Source organism: Ciona robusta, chromosome 7 (genome assembly GCF_009617815.1).
Source record: "Ciona robusta chromosome 7, ASM961781v2".
NCBI lineage: Eukaryota > Metazoa > Chordata > Ascidiacea > Phlebobranchia > Cionidae > Ciona > Ciona robusta.
The window spans coordinates 3793091-3809809 of record NC_143241.1 but is presented as its reverse complement, the minus strand read 5'-3'; the positions used below and the strand labels follow the sequence as shown (position 1 = coordinate 3809809).

The following is a 16719-nucleotide window of genomic DNA, read 5'->3' as shown; positions in this document are numbered from 1 at the left end:
AACTAAAAAACCTAAATAAAAGCACCATTTTTCAAATTATAAAATTCACGAATAATTATGTTCTTATAAAATAGCTTTATTACAAACAAGTTATTTACAACAGCCAGAAGCACTCTATCAAAATTTGCACTCTATACATAAAAAGTAACAGAAGCTCCGTACTCACCTGGATGCTGAGATCGGGATTCTCTCCTCGTAACTTTCTCATGAAGAGAAACCTCACACTTGAGGGAGTCAATGAGTTGTCGACACTCGTTAAGTTGAACATACATGTGGTCGAGTTCTTTGTTTAATCTAAAAATAAACATAATAAAGCTTACTATATAATGTTGAAATATTTATAACAGTAGAATAATTAAAAATAAATTTAAAACAGAGTGTGTCAAATATGCTTACAAATTTTAGTTAAACAATAGGTAAAATTTTATTCTATTTTCATAGGCATTTAATTTAGAGACATATGTGTTACATACAATTATGTGGGTGAAGTCCTACAGTAATACATGCCAAAAGATCTAAGTTTTAGGCCAGAGTAGATCCCAAGAATCATAGTATAGTTTAATATCTTAAATACAAGTTTAATTACCGAGTTGTTTTTTCCCTTCCCTTCTTCTCACGATACAGCGCATCATTCTTCTCCGATTCAACTCGTTCAAGTTGATGTTTGTAGCCGTCAACTTCACCACGACTCATGTTTAGTTCGGATCCTAACTTCTCCGACTAGAAATACAAAGAAAATGTATTTTAAGAGCTATATATGGAGGAGTGTTATTGTATGCCATGTGAGAATGAATAAGGGACATTTATATAACTAGTTGGTGTGCTAGGTATGTGGAAACACCTTGAATTTGAATTGAGTGTTACTGTTATGGTTCATATTCAAAAGTTGAGATATGTACAAACACTTTAATATTTACAGTTAAGTTAAGTCAAACAAAATATCTTTCATACCACACATTAGGATCCTACTCATAAATAGTTTCGTTTCATGCCTCTTATGCAAACCATAATGCAGCAACAACTAGCATTATATTTTTTCAGATTCTCACCAAAGCTGTTTGTTCTTTTAATTCCCGTTGTAACTGATCAACGTGTTTTGATAACATGTCTGTCTGTGTGGACTTCTCCACTAGGTGGGATTGGAGAGTATTCAGTTCGTGAATGGCAGCTAAAACAAATTTGATAAAATTAATATAAAAATTTATATATATACGATCTATAAAATAGGAACTGTTAAAATCTTAAAAAAACATTACAATAAAATTATAATCAAAAATTTAAAACTATTTTTTTAACCGAAAAATATTAAAACTGGCAATTATATAACAGGTTTTTTAAAAATTAAATTTGATTAAACTTAAAAATAAAGTTCAAAAATTTAAGATTTAAGTTTTAAACCCAACCTGCATAAGTTGCTTTGATTTCTTCCTCGGAGCCAAGTCTTTCAAGAAGATCTTTGTTTTCCGCTTCAGCGAGCGCTAGTCTCCGACGCAAATCATCAGCCTCCAGTGCGTCACGGTTCGTTGGGTTTTCCGGGGAGACGTAAATATTGGTTGATACTGGAAAAAATTTTTTTTTTTATAAAAATGAAGAAATTTAAAGAACAAACAAACAATTTTTAAAACTGTTCTTAAATTAAAAAGAATAAACAAACAAATTAAAGTATGCCTAGATTATAAAAATAAATTGAAACAATTAAAAATAGCATAAAATAAAGTTTAAATATTCGTAATAATATAAAGAACAAACAAAACTCACAATGTTCATGATCATCATGATCTTGTAGTTTCTGCTCAAGTTTTTCACGAAGATGATCATTTGTTCCGATGCTCTTTTCCAACCTCTGCCTTAATCCTCGGATCTCACTCAGATGATCAGCGAGGAGGTCTACAAAAGATCATCAAAATCAACAGGAAAAAAAAACAATCTCGTATTTAATTTGATCATCAAAAAAGAGAAAATTTAAGCTATTTTTTAACTTTGGGTTCCTTTTTCATTTTGGGGTAACAGTTCTAAAAAGTATAAGATATAGGCTAAAAAAATACCATTTTGATTTTTAAAATTTAATAAGGGTCAACCTGGTTAGTAGCTTAATATGAAATATCAAATAACCAACAAAATAACTTGCAGTTTAAACTTGCCTGTCCACTTTACAAAATCAGAACTTTGCAAATTTCGAATCATGACAACTTCACTATTACCAACATGAACTAAAACAACCATCTCTATAGAAAAACTCACACCTATCTACACTATATACATTGCACACACTCAATGCATTGAACAAGTTATCAATAATTGAAAGCTACCTGTTTTAAGCTTAGTGCCTTACATATCATGCATCATTGAACGGTCTCTTAAATTTCCAGCCAAAATACCTGTTGGGTTCCTCATAGAGCGTTGGTAGCTTGGTACGTTGGTTTCTCGTGCTTTCTGTAAACTCTTACTTGCAATGTCGAGCTCTTCACGAAGGGATCTGAATAAAGTAAAAAATAAATCAATTCCTATCAATATTATTCATTATACTATGGGTTGATATAAGACATTATAAAAACATTAAAAAGATATATATGGCCAACTCAAGCAAAAGGGGGGAATATGCACTTAAATAATTTATACACAACCTGAATAATTTTAATGTAGTGCATATATAACAAATTCAAAATCAGTTTTGGCAAAATGCTTTTATACAGCATATTATAAATTTTCAGATGACAATTTCTCTCAACATACCTGTTTATTTTCTTACTATCCGATAATCTTCTTCGAAGTCGATCGAGCTCCCGTGATAACTTGTGGTCATGAAACTCATCACATGAGCTCTCACAAGCGTGACTACGGTTGTTGTATGGACTGCAATGAAATAACAATCGGTATTAAAACATCATAACTCGAAATGCTTCAATTAAGCTAATCATATTATCAACAATAATTCAAACTCAAATATTCAAATACTTTAAATTAAAAAACTTTATATTTAAAATTCAAATACTTTAGACACACATCAAGATTACAGTTACTACAACCTTCTGATGAAATGCAGGCGGTAGACCCTGTACAAGGTAAGGGCCAACCCATGCCTGAATCCCAAATTAAATAAAAACACTGTATTTTCCACAATTTTCAGGAAATTTTGCAGAACCTATTATCAATTCTTAAACAAAACTTATTTCTCAATAACCTTTCCCACCTTTGTTTAAGAATGGATATTTTATCAGATTTCCGTGGCGTGGCTGATGTTGGTGTCCACGCTCCACCGAACGCAGCCGTACATTGCGCTTCCTCGGATGTGGTCGGTAATCTTCTTCTTCTGCTCTCAACCATCGAGTCATCCGCTCCTGATGAAGATCGTGAACGATCTGAAATTTATTTTTAATTTGAAATTTTAACATTTTATTTTTTTTTATTTTACATACCAGTATAGAATATAAAGCAAGAATTGCATAGTTTTCCAAAAAAACGTTAGTGTTTAAAGGATATTTTTACTTACTAGTTATTTTTTTAACTCTTTACATTATAAAATTGAAGAGGTCCTACATTTTTGACCATGCACAATATTGTATAAAAAAAAGTAGTTAATCAAATGGGAGATCATAAAACTTACACATTTCTGCACATATAAACAAACCTTTTGAATGTTTTGAAGGCAAATATTCAGTGACAGCAATCGTACGTTGGTACATTGGCATTGATTTTCTACCCGGTGTCACTGGGCAGGATTGCATCTTATTTTCCGGCCACGAGGCTCGATGTGTTTGGTGATGCGTGTCGAGCGCAGAGGGTAATGAAGCGTAACGGTCGTCATGGTAATCCTTTAAAGAAACAAAACAAAAAAATTAACATTATATTAATGTTACGCAATCACATTGAAGAAAAAAAAGTGAAAAATAATATAAAATTGAACAGATTTCAGAAAATAAAAACAAAATAGGCAGATGTTAAAATATTAAAAAAGTTTAAAATTGATTTTTGTGTCAGCATGACTCACCAGTTTCGATGGTAAACGTGATGAGTCGTGAATCATCATCTCATCCTCGGTTCCTGACAACAAGGAGTGATGCGAGGATGAAGGAGTGAGCATCCCGTGACGAGGATCAAATGAAGATGGACGCTGAAACACATTAAAAAGATTATTTCCCGAAAAATATTTAAAAAATCTTTTAAGAAAAAAAGACTGTAAAAAAAGCAACATTTTTAAAATGATTAATTTACAATTTTAATCTAAACATTCATTAATTTAAATGTGATAACTTTTCACGCGAATTTGACAAACATTAACATTTTACCATCCTATTTAGGTTGCCTTTATATTTATAATATGCCTGGCAGCAAGAATTTATATATTTATTATTCCAAATTGCAAACCAGTAACTTATATAGTGTATACACCATGTTTACACTGTAAAAAATATAAATACCACTTACTTTTTTCACTGTATGAGTATGATGGCTTCCACTATCAGTTTGTAGATTTGGTGAACTGAGCCATTTCTCCCTTGTGTATGTGTTGCTTGTGTTAGCTGGTGTAGCACGTGGTTCATCTACTTGCATACTATCAACATATAACTGCAAGTTCTCCAATCTGTTCTCCAAGTCTTTTACTATAGTCGTCTTGCTATGTAATTCTGCTGAGAGTCTATAAAATGAAATGATTTTGGCCTTAAAAATATATCAAATGCTAATATTTCAACAAATTTTATTTAGATAGTGTAAGAAGTTGTCATTGTAATAGATGTATACAGTATACATATACATATTTGTAAACAACATCAATTTCAACAAAAATTGTATTCTGCTAATTTCTTGTCATAAAAGTAACACACTGCAGTGCTAGTAAAAAGTGTTTTAGGGGTAAAACGTAAAATGTGCAAGATGTTTTAGAAGTGATAGCTTTTAGTTTACCTTTGAATTTGGTTATTTTGTGAGTTGACGATAAGTTTTGAAGCGGAGCTTGGTAGAGAAGTTTCACCGTCACTTTCAGATTGAGAAGTATCCCCATGTTCTGTGGAATATTTACTTACAGTTTAAAAAATCTACTTTGAAACAGTGTTTTTGAAAAGTTCGCACCAACTAAACAATTAGGGTGTAAAAATTATAGCTATTCTTTTTTTTTCGATAAATTGTTTTTTTTTGCCAACAAGCTACCTGCCAAATGCTTTTGAAGTTTTTGAACGAGTTTTCTGCTTCGTTCAATCTCAGCGTTGACACTACTACTGATCATCGGGTCGATGTGGTCACAACTAGAGTTCAGTAGAGTGTTGATGTACCGCGTGACAACGTCTAAAAATAAGGGAAATTAGTTTTAAAAGTATTATGTTTATATTACATAAAAGTGAGATGAATTTCATGAATCTGGCCCTGATGTAACTCTCATAAAGTTGTACAACTCTCCTAACAAAAAAACAGTCAATGCCCATCAAAAAATCAAATCCAACGGATTGTGCAGCATATAATTCTCCTAAAATGGCCCAATTATTATGTTATCGAACAGATTTAGTTTTTACATTATATTCTAATTCTTTAACAACTTTTTACCAATCTCTTTTAGTTTGTATATTTTTAAATAAATACTGAAAAAATAGAAGCCACATCACAAAACTCACCCATCTCAGTAGCAAGATGACGACAAGTATTTCTTGATTTCTTTAATTTTTCACGAAGTTGAGAAAGTTCTTTTGCTTGTGCTTGTATGAGGGAATTAAACCTGGAAAATTATTTATAACATAAATAAATTATACTTTATGCTTTAATTACATGCTAAACTACAAAAATCCAATAAACTAGAATACAAAAACTATTTTCTATTTGTATGTAATACATGACTGGCTACAGGTGTAACTGACTTTATAGTAAACCACTTTTTTTTTAAATTTTATGGTTATTGTTCTTTAAAATTTACTGCTTCTAAGTCAGTATAACTGTATGGTATGCTGGGTTCACAACAAGGCATGTTATTAATGTATTTTTTATTCGTACCTGTGCCGATTGTTAAATATCTGTATGTAGTAATATGAGTGACTGTTTAAGTTATAATACATTTCATGTAAAAATGAGGCCATTTTTATAGCAAATACAATAAATTAAAACTAAACACTAGTATTCGCTATTCACCATTTGAAAGTATTTAAAATCAATGATAATGTAAGTTAAAAAACAAAAATCCAGTTTAATTGATAAAATCTCACCTTAACTGTTCTTTCAACCTAACCATGACACGAATAATTATAATCTGAACATTTTCTATGTTAAATAAACATGTTATAAACTACTAAAAATAAATAGAACATAATACCGAACAGTGTCTTCTCAAAACTGTATAATAAAACAAAACCTAAATAAAACAATCTAAGCTATAGATTTCGTTTGGTTAATAAACTTTTTCAACAAAAACTATATTTTTGTTACAAATTACAATTATAATATAGTATCTTAATATGGCTTCTTAAAACCCTGAATAAAAACAATCAAAAACTCTCAGTAACTTTTATCAACAAAAACTGCAAATTAATATCTGCAAATATTATGTCTGAAAACTGTCTTTACAAACCCTACTATAAAACAGGCCAAACAAAAAAATCCAAAACTCTATGTGTAAAAAAGCCATATATTTCCTCTTTTTTGATGAATAAACTTTAAAAAAAATCTGTTAAAAAATAACTAATAAATAAAATCCCTAAAAATTGTCTTCTTAAACCATATTATAAAACATCATAACCTATACATTTTCACTGTTAGACGACCTTTTTCAAAAAAAAAAAAAATGAATTTATTAAATATCTACAAATGCTATGTCCAAAAACTGTCTTCCAAAACCAAATTAATTTATAAAACTCACTTAAATAAAACAGTCTAAAACACTTGTGTGTCACATATCAGTGATTGAAGCCACAGCTGCACATTGTAAGAGTAACTTGCTCAGCCTTATACCCCAAGGGGAAAGCTAATTAGATAAAAGAGAAATGATGCCACAGTTGTATTGATTATTGGCCCGGCTGCTGCTAATGGTTTATTTTAAACTTGTGCTTATCTCAACTATTATACAAAACAGGACTGGTTAAACTTTTCTAAATGACTGGAATGGTTTGATTTTTAATATAGTTTGATTTTTCCTATGGTTTGACTTTTAACACCATTTTATAGAAGTATTTTTATTTAATTGCCTTCTAAGCAATAAAATTTATTCGTTTTAACAGTGTGAAAAACACTGCTTTACAAACTCAAAAAAATAAGTCCTAACTTACAAAAATGACCATCTCAAATTGAAAATAGGACCGCCTCTTATATGCCAAGCATACAACACTAATTTCATTAAAAAAATGCCAAAATTGGAGATCCAACAAATTTTCACAAAATAAACATTGACAACTGGCTGTAACAAAGACTTAAGCAACAACCAAGTGTTTACTTACTTCTCTTCAGACTTAGGAGAGACAGAAGCGAAGCCGCTATCAACATTGGAATGAGTCTGCGTGCTCACATCGTTTGTTTCATTGCTGTGATTACGCCCGTCACCGAGACGCTTGGCAGATTCTGTGGGGAATGTATTTGTTGGTGAGGAATATATACATGACTGTTTGGGTTTAACTGTTTAAAGTAAAATGACTAATTTGAATAGTGAGTAACATACAAGTAGATGCAGGCGTGAAATATATGCAATTAGCAACAGTTTATCATCAAATGAAAAAAAATATTCTATTAACATAATAATGTATCATAAAAAACTTAATCAAAAAAATATTCTATTACCTGTCCACAGTTTTACATGGATGGAACAGATACTTTTCGTTTGGGTTAACATTAACTAACAGAAAGGAAATTAAAGCAAATCAAACCAACAACAACATTGATACATGATAAAAACTATATAACTGAATGTATCATACTTTATTAAAGGTTACAAAACATGACTTGCATTATTAAAACTTGGTAAAAAAACAGCAGTAAAAAAAGTTTTAAAAAAATAAAATTACAAAAAGCAAAATTTATAAAGAGTAAAATAAATAAAAAAAAACTAAATTTATAAATAAGAAAATAAGAACCTGCATCCACAAGTTCTTGTGTGACCACATCGTTGATATGGTGTGTGTAAAGATTGGGTACACTACGTGCAGCACGTATGGGGGAGCATGGTGGACTAAATATACCAGCTTCACCTGTATGTAGATATGGTGATATTTATCCAACATATCAGGGGAACTGATAGTTGTAATGTGTTGGGATATTGGGAAGAATTTGGAAAGTGGTTTGTCTAGTATTTAACCATACGCTAGATGCTAAATCTCTCATCCATTATTACATCTCTTAGTGCATAATACTGTTTGGGAAGAGTTTTTGTGAGGTCCTTATGATAATAACATGGGTGTTTTGGTATTGGGCCAACTCTTAGTTAAATCCTAGGATCCATGGCATGCCACACAGGAAGACCTTACCCTTACAAAAAGTCATAAAGGGTGAACTAACCATTTAGTCAGGTTTTACTTAATAAATTAGGTTTAAAAACAAAAAAAACTTTGATATTAACTATTAAAGCTTCTAAATTACACTAATGTATTTTATTTTACTCACGCATGGCAGCTCTACACTTGTTCAATTTATCCCCTTGTTGTCTCACAGTCTGTTCAGTGGCTGCAAGTTTTTCATTGAGTTTCTTGTTCATGTTACGAGCTCGTTCTAAATCATGTTTCTCACAATCTACAGGTTTGGCAGCAAGACCCTGGTGAAAAAAAAAGGAATTACTACACCAGCATATTGTAAAAATTAAATTAAAAATAGATATTTTTCACTAATATGAGAAAATGATAAATATGAAGCCCGTGCAAATATTTAAATCATACAAAAGAGTTTGGTAAAAAACAATAAACGAGTTTAGGATAGTTAAACATGTAGTGCATGCACAAATACAAAGGCTTTTAGTTAGTCAGGGGTAAATAATAAAAGTACAATAACCTTTTTATGACATAACAGAAGGAAGTATTTAGTAATAATACTTACAGATGGCACGGGTAATCGACTCTTCAATATGGAAGCTGATGATTTCTTTGAAGGATGAATTCTAATGAGAATAAAATAATTTCAGAACAAACTTTAATACAAAACTGGTACTCCTTACCAGTTAAATGTAATACAGTTTAGGTGGGTGAAATATTTTAATATTAACAGTTTAAACAATTTATTGAATAAAATTTGATAAATTCAGAGCTTAAATCGAGATTTTTATTATTTTAACAAAATAATATATATAATACTAAATTTTACTTTAACTTGTTGCGTTCATCAAATAGTTGTTGTTTCAATGTTTCAACTTCAGCAGCAAGCTCCTCAACACGCTCGTTGTTGATTGGTCCGTTTGAATCTTTCATGCTTGACTGATCATGCACTTGTCGCTTCAGCAACTCGTTTACCTGAAAGTTGATTTTAATTTAGGAATATATTAAAAAATAATTCAGAAAATATTCACCTAGAGCTTAAATTACACTCTTTAAGAAATAGTCTTTTCTAGGAAAATGTTAAAAAAATGAAATTTTTGGACCTAAAGTTTTGAAATGTTAATGTTTTTCTTGAGTTCAGAAAAATTCTTCTCAAGTAAAATTATTTTAAATTTTTTAAAGTTGAAACACAGCTGGTTAAGAATTAAGATCCTTTTTTAAGGAACAGACTTATTACTCCAGGATGTTGGTTTACCTTCTCAGCATTCTGCAGCTTCTTCCGGAGGTTGATGATCATCTGATGAAGTTCCTTTCGACTAAAGTTGCTCATACCATCAGACTCTTCACCAGATAAATGCCTGGATAGAAATGATAGTGTTTAAATACTGATATTAAATACAGATAAACCTGTTTGTTTTGACCTCATCTGTCTGCATATTTTAAATACCTACCAGATTTAGACTCATATTATTTTTGTAATAAGTAAAAAATAATAGCACCAAACATGCAAAAACTATTGCAATGAATAATTAGTTCACCAATGCAAACTTACACAAATAAAATACCTGTCAACAAAACTCTAATTCCTAAATTTTCTATGCAAAATTTTTCCAAATATCCTGACCCCTACATACCTTGATCTGGATGATAAACTCCCATCTTGTGAAATAAGATCGGAAGATGTTGAAGTGTTGCTTCTCGTGGTGAGAGGGATCTTCTCAGAGTCCCGGATGCGGGAGAGAAGTCCGAGGATCTCAGATTCCTTTGCTAATCTAATGAAAAAGAGTAAAGATTCTTAAACTAATGATTACTATTTGGTACATAGCTTGTCGACATACATGACTTGAAGTGAAAGGGTGGACTTTTTGCACTTTTTCTGCACTGTATTAATCAGTGAACGTTACAACCAATATTTAATAATGTAAAATTTCGTTTAAGAGAATTGTGTATATTGATACTACTGTCTGCATTTATATAAGCTTGACACATACACAAACACCTATATAGTATTCTGCTGTCAATTCTACCAGGCAATTAATTAAGACAATATATAAAATTCATATTAGTTTAAAGCTTTAAATTACTATTGCTTTAAACACTATACTACTAATTGTACGGAAACAGCAGAAGACAAATTTTGATAAGACTTATTTTACTAAATAAAATCCCAATATTTATATCAACTAAAGTTAAAGTAAAGGACTCACTTGTCATCAAGCAGCTGCTGATTCTCCATTTCTTTCTCATCGAGGATGATTCGAAGTTGTTCCGATTGTTCCTTAAGGTTGATGGATGATCCACGCAGGTCAGATATTTCATGCAATGAGTCAGATAACTGATTTCTAGAAGAGTGAAAAAAGGATTAAAATTCCTTTATAACGGGTGTTTACCTGCTACAAAAGAAAATGATGGAGTTTCTGAACTGTTATTCTAAAATACTGTAACTGTTCAATTAGAGAGCGAAAAATTACTACCTGCAAAGTGGAAAATTACCACCTCAATCATTTAAAGTACGAAATACCTCACATTTTTGAAATCTTATAAAAATATAAACTAGACTATATTATTCAGTAAACTAGGTCATGCTTACGAACCAACTATAGCTTAATAATTCAATTGTGGTGAGCTATCAGGCTACAGTAAATACAAACTATTGTCTGTGGCTTGCCGACTCAACAACTGGAAGTTGGAGAGCTTTTCAATGGGATTCCATTGAAACAAAGCAAGCACTGTTACAAAACAATCCCTATTCTGTGTAACAAACCCCTTGCTTTGGCAAACAACAAATTAAATATTTCAAGCAGCAGCTACCCAAATACTTCTCTTACAATTTAAAACCCATTAAAGTTGAGTAAATAATGAAATTGAAAGTTAAATAGCTCTCTGTGTTTAATTAGTAGGTTTAAGTTTCTATTTGCTAATGGCTTGGTAACTTGGTTATTGAATAACTATCCAAGAACTCATAAAATTTAACAACAGCTTCGAGAGGTTTAAATGCCAATTGAAATTTAATAAAAGTACAGTGCTGTTCTAAAGTAGTAACGGCTGAGTTTTAAAAAAAATTTAACTGCCTGTTATAAAATCTATTATACAGCATAATATTGCATGCTAAAATGTAAACCAAAATGGATGTCCAGAGCAATATTGAGAATGCAGACTAGCGTAACATTTAGAACTGAATAGGTGTGAGCGAAAATGGTTTCAACAAATTAAACAGTTTATGATTGTTTTAAACTCAAATCAGTTCTGTGGGTAAGCTTTTAATGCATGGCACACCATGGAACCTAAGATTTAACTTATAGTTGTCCCACTACCCCAACACTAAAAGTGCTACAACTCATTAGCGACCACTGGGTTGAAGCAATGTTCGTTAATCGATTGTATCAATAATAAGCATTAAACCCACCATCCTTCAGTTATGACGCAGCAAGCACCTAACAATAAGCCTGACCAATTTCCAACACTTAAAAACATTAGCTTACCTTGTGTTTATAAGTACTTGTTTAAGCTCGTGTGTGGTCAAGTTAGATAGATCTGCATTACTTTCATCACCATGGTTACCATTATGGTTGGAACCATCAGGCATATCCATGTATGAGGTTTGGTCAAGTGGAAAACCAAGTGTGGTGTTCATTGTACCATTGCATGTCACATTCTGTATTTTTTTTTAAATTTAATTTTGTATAAATTCACTATTTCCATATATATATAGTATATACATCACATTTTTCAATGAAAAAGTATTTTTTTTATTTATGATTGATTTTGTTCTGATAGTGACAAGAATTTATATTTTGTTTCGTTTAAATTTTAAATAAAATGAAAATAATATTCGCCACTGACCTCTGTGTGGATTTTGGACCGGTTTAAACTAGTTCGAAGCGGTTCATGGTGGCCACCATCTGTAGTTGAATAGTTGGCAAAACTGGTTTGTTTGTCTGCTTTATTGGGTCTGGAAATGTACAATCAATATAATTAAACATTGCTGTAGTTAATAATATATGTAGAGAAAAAATAATATTTATTGTATAGTTACGTATAAGCCAATAAACCGTTGGATACTTGACAAAAAATTAAAATATTAAATATTGGACAGTTAATTAAAATCAACTAAATCTTTAAAACACACAGGACTTAATGGCAATAAAATAGTTACCTAATATTTCATAATATAAACAATCTTGTTAATTGCGCACATCATTTTGTATGGTAGTACTGGTAAGAATTGATGGTTAAAATAATAAAGTTCTACCTTTTGTTAAGTTTCCTCTGGTTAGGTGATTGTATATGTGTGTGGTGGTTGTTAGTGCTGTGCGTGTCTTCACCACTAGATGAAGTGTTGCTACCATCAGATAAACCCATGTTGATATGTTCATTGTGGATATAAGTGTTGTGCTGAGTGTGCTGTAATCGCTGTGGGAAAATGTTAATTTTAAGAACAAAAAAATATAGAAGCAAAAAATACATTTGAAATGTTTGTCTTTATACAAATTCAGAAATACAAATACTTGACTAATGGAAAAAATTATATAGTTAAAAAAATATTCAAAATTATATTCAGAAAAAAACCTATAAAGAATAAAAATTCTCGTTTAAGATTTTATTAGATTAAACATACAGTTTTAGCCATACTTTGCAGTGTAAATTATCACACACAATGTACCTGAATAACTTCTTCTTTATCAGCAACTTGTTGAGTCAAAGTTGTTATCTCTTTATAAAGACTTTGGATTTCATGGTTCAACGATTCAGACTCATCCTGACTTGACCTGGTGGAAAATACATTAATTTTATATCAGATAAATATCCAAGGGCACGTGTAAGTGTGCTGTGATAGCATAATCAATGCTAACTGTCAGGCATAGGTAAAAATATAAACCTAACTAATAAAAATCCAAATACAGAAAATAACATTTAAAATTTTATATCAGAAAATTTCCAACAACACATGTATGTTGCATGTCACAATATTTCATGTTTCAATACTACACCCTATGCTCAGTGTCGAGCATAGGGCAAACTCTAAACTTGATTTGTTAAAAATTCCAAATTTAAGATGCTATTTTAAAAGAAAATAGAAGATCTGTTGGAATAAAAGGGTAGGAAGAATATGGGAATGAAAGGAGTTATAAAAATATAACATTCTTGAAAGTGAAAACAACAAATTTAATAAAGTAAAAAAAGACTCACCAAAGAGAAAGCAAGCTAATAGAGGAAGGGTGGCGATTTCTTAAAAAAGAAAAAATTAAAATTTCGAAAACACAAATATAAAAGAAATATTCCTTATGGACAAAATTGCGCAATATTTCTTATGTTAAATATTACATACTTCCTCTGCAGTTCATGTTGGCGCTGTACTGCCATCTGCTGGCTGTTGAGGTTCTGAAGCTCTTGCTCGCTAGAGACGAGTTTGTTCTGAAGATCGGAGTTGATGCTGTGGAAGAGGGAAGGATAAGATGATGATCATGAAGATCATGTTAATGTATATTACATGGAGAAAAAAAAAACTTACTTTAAAAGATTGGAAACTTTGTTCTCAATCTCAGATTGGAGGTTCTGTTGAAAAATATAAAAATAACAAGTTACGTAAAACTTTATTTAACGGCTGCCTAATATGCATATAATTTTTTTTTTATTTGGCTCTAAAACAAAAATAGTTTAAAAACCAAGTTTAATAATACTCTTCCTCATAAAATGTTTATTACACTCGAACGTTTAGCAAAAAGTACTTTATATTTTAACAGAACAATAACTTATGATAAAATTTGATTTAATTTATGATTTAGAGACATTAATTTTGACAGAACATTACTTTATGGCTGGACCCGCATCACTAAGAAACTTGATCTCACCTGAATCTCCTCATCCCTGCTCCTAATGTCCTCCTTCATCTTGTGCATCTCCACATCTTGTTGAGCAATGGTCCTCCGATGTCTCTCGGACTCCTCTTCCTTGGAACGGAGCGCTTTTTGCAGGTCACTGATGGAGGAACGGAGATCAGATGCAACTCTATCGTGAGAAGACTGAGCTTCCTGAACAAGTTGAGGATCATTTAAATAAACAAGTATCATTACAAGATTAGAATGTCAAAAATAAAGCTATGTTGATCACAACAGTCCACACTTAAACAGCAAAAGAAATATAACGCGGGATGTTGTCAGCCACAACTTTTATCTACCACGTGAAGAAATTGTGTTAAAATATTTTTTTTTTTTCTAGGGTTTTTCGGATAAATATGAGCTGCTACTATATTGTTTTAGCGTTCTTAAAAATAAGAAAAGAATATTTCAAAAATTCTGTTCCTGCCAAAATGCTGCAGAAGCTTAATTTTTTTTAAATTTCTCCACTAACCTTATATTCCTCCTCTTTTTCCCTCAACTGATGCTGAAGATCAGATATTCTTCTTTCTGCTTCCATCTGGGAGATGTTGGATGAAAGATCCGAGCTTGATCTTCTCAACATTTTCCTGCTCATCTCAGTGAACCGGAGCTTCTCCTCATCACAATGGATGAGAAGTTCATCTCGCTCACGAAGAGCTGAAATTCTCTGCTCTTCTTTTTGCTGAAAACAGAATTCTTTAGATTGATTTTTTAAATTTATAATTTGAGTGTTTTTTTTAATTTAAATTTATAGTGTTTAACAGTAACTAAAACAAAGAATAAAGAAATCTCTTTACATTTGGTATATAAGTCACTTTCCACTCACTTTCCACTCAACACTCTTAAATTACATCTAATAAGTAAAAATCAATCCATTGGACTTACACTTCTAGTTAGTTTATCATAAATATAAAAACACAAATAAAATTAATAAATTACTTTTTTTGTAAATAAAAAAATAGATTTTTTACCTGCAGTTCCTTGAGCAATGCTTTATGTTTATTTGTGAGATCTTGAAGAGATTTATCTTTTTCATTTATCAATTGATCCATGGATACCACTGTTTCTTCACTTACTTGCAACTGTAAGTTAAGTTTTTATATTTATTGATTGATTTACAGATTTGTGGGTGACATATTATATTTAAAGTATACAAACCTGCATTAAAAGGTTTTTAGTTATTATTTTAAGTATATTAGACTGCTTGAACAAGTATGTATGATGAATGAGTAAAACAAGTTAGAAATTATTCATACTAATTTTAAATTCACTCATTACATGAAAATTAATTTAGACTTACAAATTAACAAACTAAGTAAATAATAAAAATTACTAAAAATTAAATATTTGATAAAAGTTTAAAAATACCGAAGTTTTAAGATGTTCCATCTGTCTCTCCTGCTCCCGATGTTGCTGAAGTTGCTCCCTTATCTTCTTATCATGATCATCTTGTGTCTTCAACTTTTCATCAAGTGCATCCTGTAATAAAAAATTGTTTTTAAAAGTTTTTTTTCCAAAAAGTTATATGCATAAAACACATTTTATAACTATTTCTATACATTAGCCACATAAGCCAAAAGTTACCAAAGTTATGTTCATACTTTGCAATTTACTGCACAGTGTTTTGTGGTATTTATTTCGTTTAGTGTCATTGAACAGTTCAGTTGAGTGTCACAAATAAATTTAAAAGTGAACCAAAAAATTTAAGATATACCACAAGTAATAAACATATTTGATTTTCCACCACTATTGTAACTAATAACAAATATGACAAGTATATTAGTACAACTAATCTCATGCACATTTTATAATCATAACCAAATTAAACTTGATAAACTACCTGCAGTGCAGCATCTGCTTGTTTAAGTTGTTGTCGTAGTTGATCAAGCAAGTTATCCTTGGTACTTGACATTGGCTGGCAACAACAAACAGAAGATTATTTTCAATATTGCAAATTATTGGGCGAAGGAAACCCCACAAACAGCAGTTAGAAAATGTAAATAAAACTTACAAACTAAAGTATAGACTTGATAAATAACACAAACACAGTAAATTGACATAAATGACACATGTTAAATTTACGGAAAGTTCTGCATTTATAGACAAAAAACATTTCATTACACCAATTTAGAAAGCGAAAACCTTAATTACAACTTTCAATTTTGAACCAAAATATCAGGTACAACAGAAAGTTAATTCTCCACCTTCTGTATTTCCAGTTGTCGAATAGCATCAGCCAACTCTTCAGCTTTAACTTGTTGGTCTTTCACTTCATCATTCAAATTCTCTATTTCATCTTCTTTCTTCTGTAGAAGCTTTGTTAGACCCTGGAACATAAAATGTGGGATTTAGAACTGTATTTACCGGCTTACTGCCCAAGCTATGAATTGTAATATTTTATCTAAAAATGTTGG

At 30.9% G+C, this 16719-nt stretch overlaps 1 protein-coding gene across 5 annotated transcripts in view; it reads right to left on the bottom strand.

The window, feature by feature from the left end:
* Window positions 1-16719, bottom strand: part of LOC149733896 (uncharacterized) — a 30092-nt gene that overhangs the window by 3579 nt on the left and 9794 nt on the right. For 4 of the 5 annotated variants that reach the window (XM_089880846.1, XM_089880848.1, XM_089880847.1 and 1 more), the window contains 35 exons: window positions 16510-16632; window positions 16146-16220; window positions 15674-15784; window positions 15277-15387; window positions 14778-14987; window positions 14279-14458; window positions 13939-13982; window positions 13756-13860; window positions 13617-13655; window positions 13090-13195; window positions 12679-12839; window positions 12270-12378; window positions 11909-12081; window positions 10634-10768; window positions 10061-10198; window positions 9682-9784; window positions 9256-9401; window positions 8992-9052; window positions 8566-8713; window positions 8040-8153; window positions 7410-7530; window positions 5604-5704; window positions 5146-5280; window positions 4903-5002; window positions 4426-4636; window positions 3989-4111; window positions 3629-3812; window positions 3191-3359; window positions 2734-2853; window positions 2379-2476; window positions 1759-1887; window positions 1404-1559; window positions 1050-1168; window positions 587-720; window positions 167-294 (listed from right to left, as the gene is read on the bottom strand). In XM_089880846.1, the coding sequence (XP_089736972.1) occupies window positions 167-294; window positions 587-720; window positions 1050-1168; window positions 1404-1559; window positions 1759-1887; window positions 2379-2476; window positions 2734-2853; window positions 3191-3359; window positions 3629-3812; window positions 3989-4111; window positions 4426-4636; window positions 4903-5002; window positions 5146-5280; window positions 5604-5704; window positions 7410-7530; window positions 8040-8153; window positions 8566-8713; window positions 8992-9052; window positions 9256-9401; window positions 9682-9784; window positions 10061-10198; window positions 10634-10768; window positions 11909-12081; window positions 12270-12378; window positions 12679-12839; window positions 13090-13195; window positions 13617-13655; window positions 13756-13860; window positions 13939-13982; window positions 14279-14458; window positions 14778-14987; window positions 15277-15387; window positions 15674-15784; window positions 16146-16220; window positions 16510-16632 (4420 nt within the window). The remainder of the gene's footprint in view (window positions 1-166; window positions 295-586; window positions 721-1049; window positions 1169-1403; window positions 1560-1758; window positions 1888-2378; window positions 2477-2733; window positions 2854-3190; window positions 3360-3628; window positions 3813-3988; window positions 4112-4425; window positions 4637-4902; window positions 5003-5145; window positions 5281-5603; window positions 5705-7409; window positions 7531-8039; window positions 8154-8565; window positions 8714-8991; window positions 9053-9255; window positions 9402-9681; window positions 9785-10060; window positions 10199-10633; window positions 10769-11908; window positions 12082-12269; window positions 12379-12678; window positions 12840-13089; window positions 13196-13616; window positions 13656-13755; window positions 13861-13938; window positions 13983-14278; window positions 14459-14777; window positions 14988-15276; window positions 15388-15673; window positions 15785-16145; window positions 16221-16509; window positions 16633-16719) is intronic. The other variant, XM_089880849.1, reaches the window with a different exon arrangement.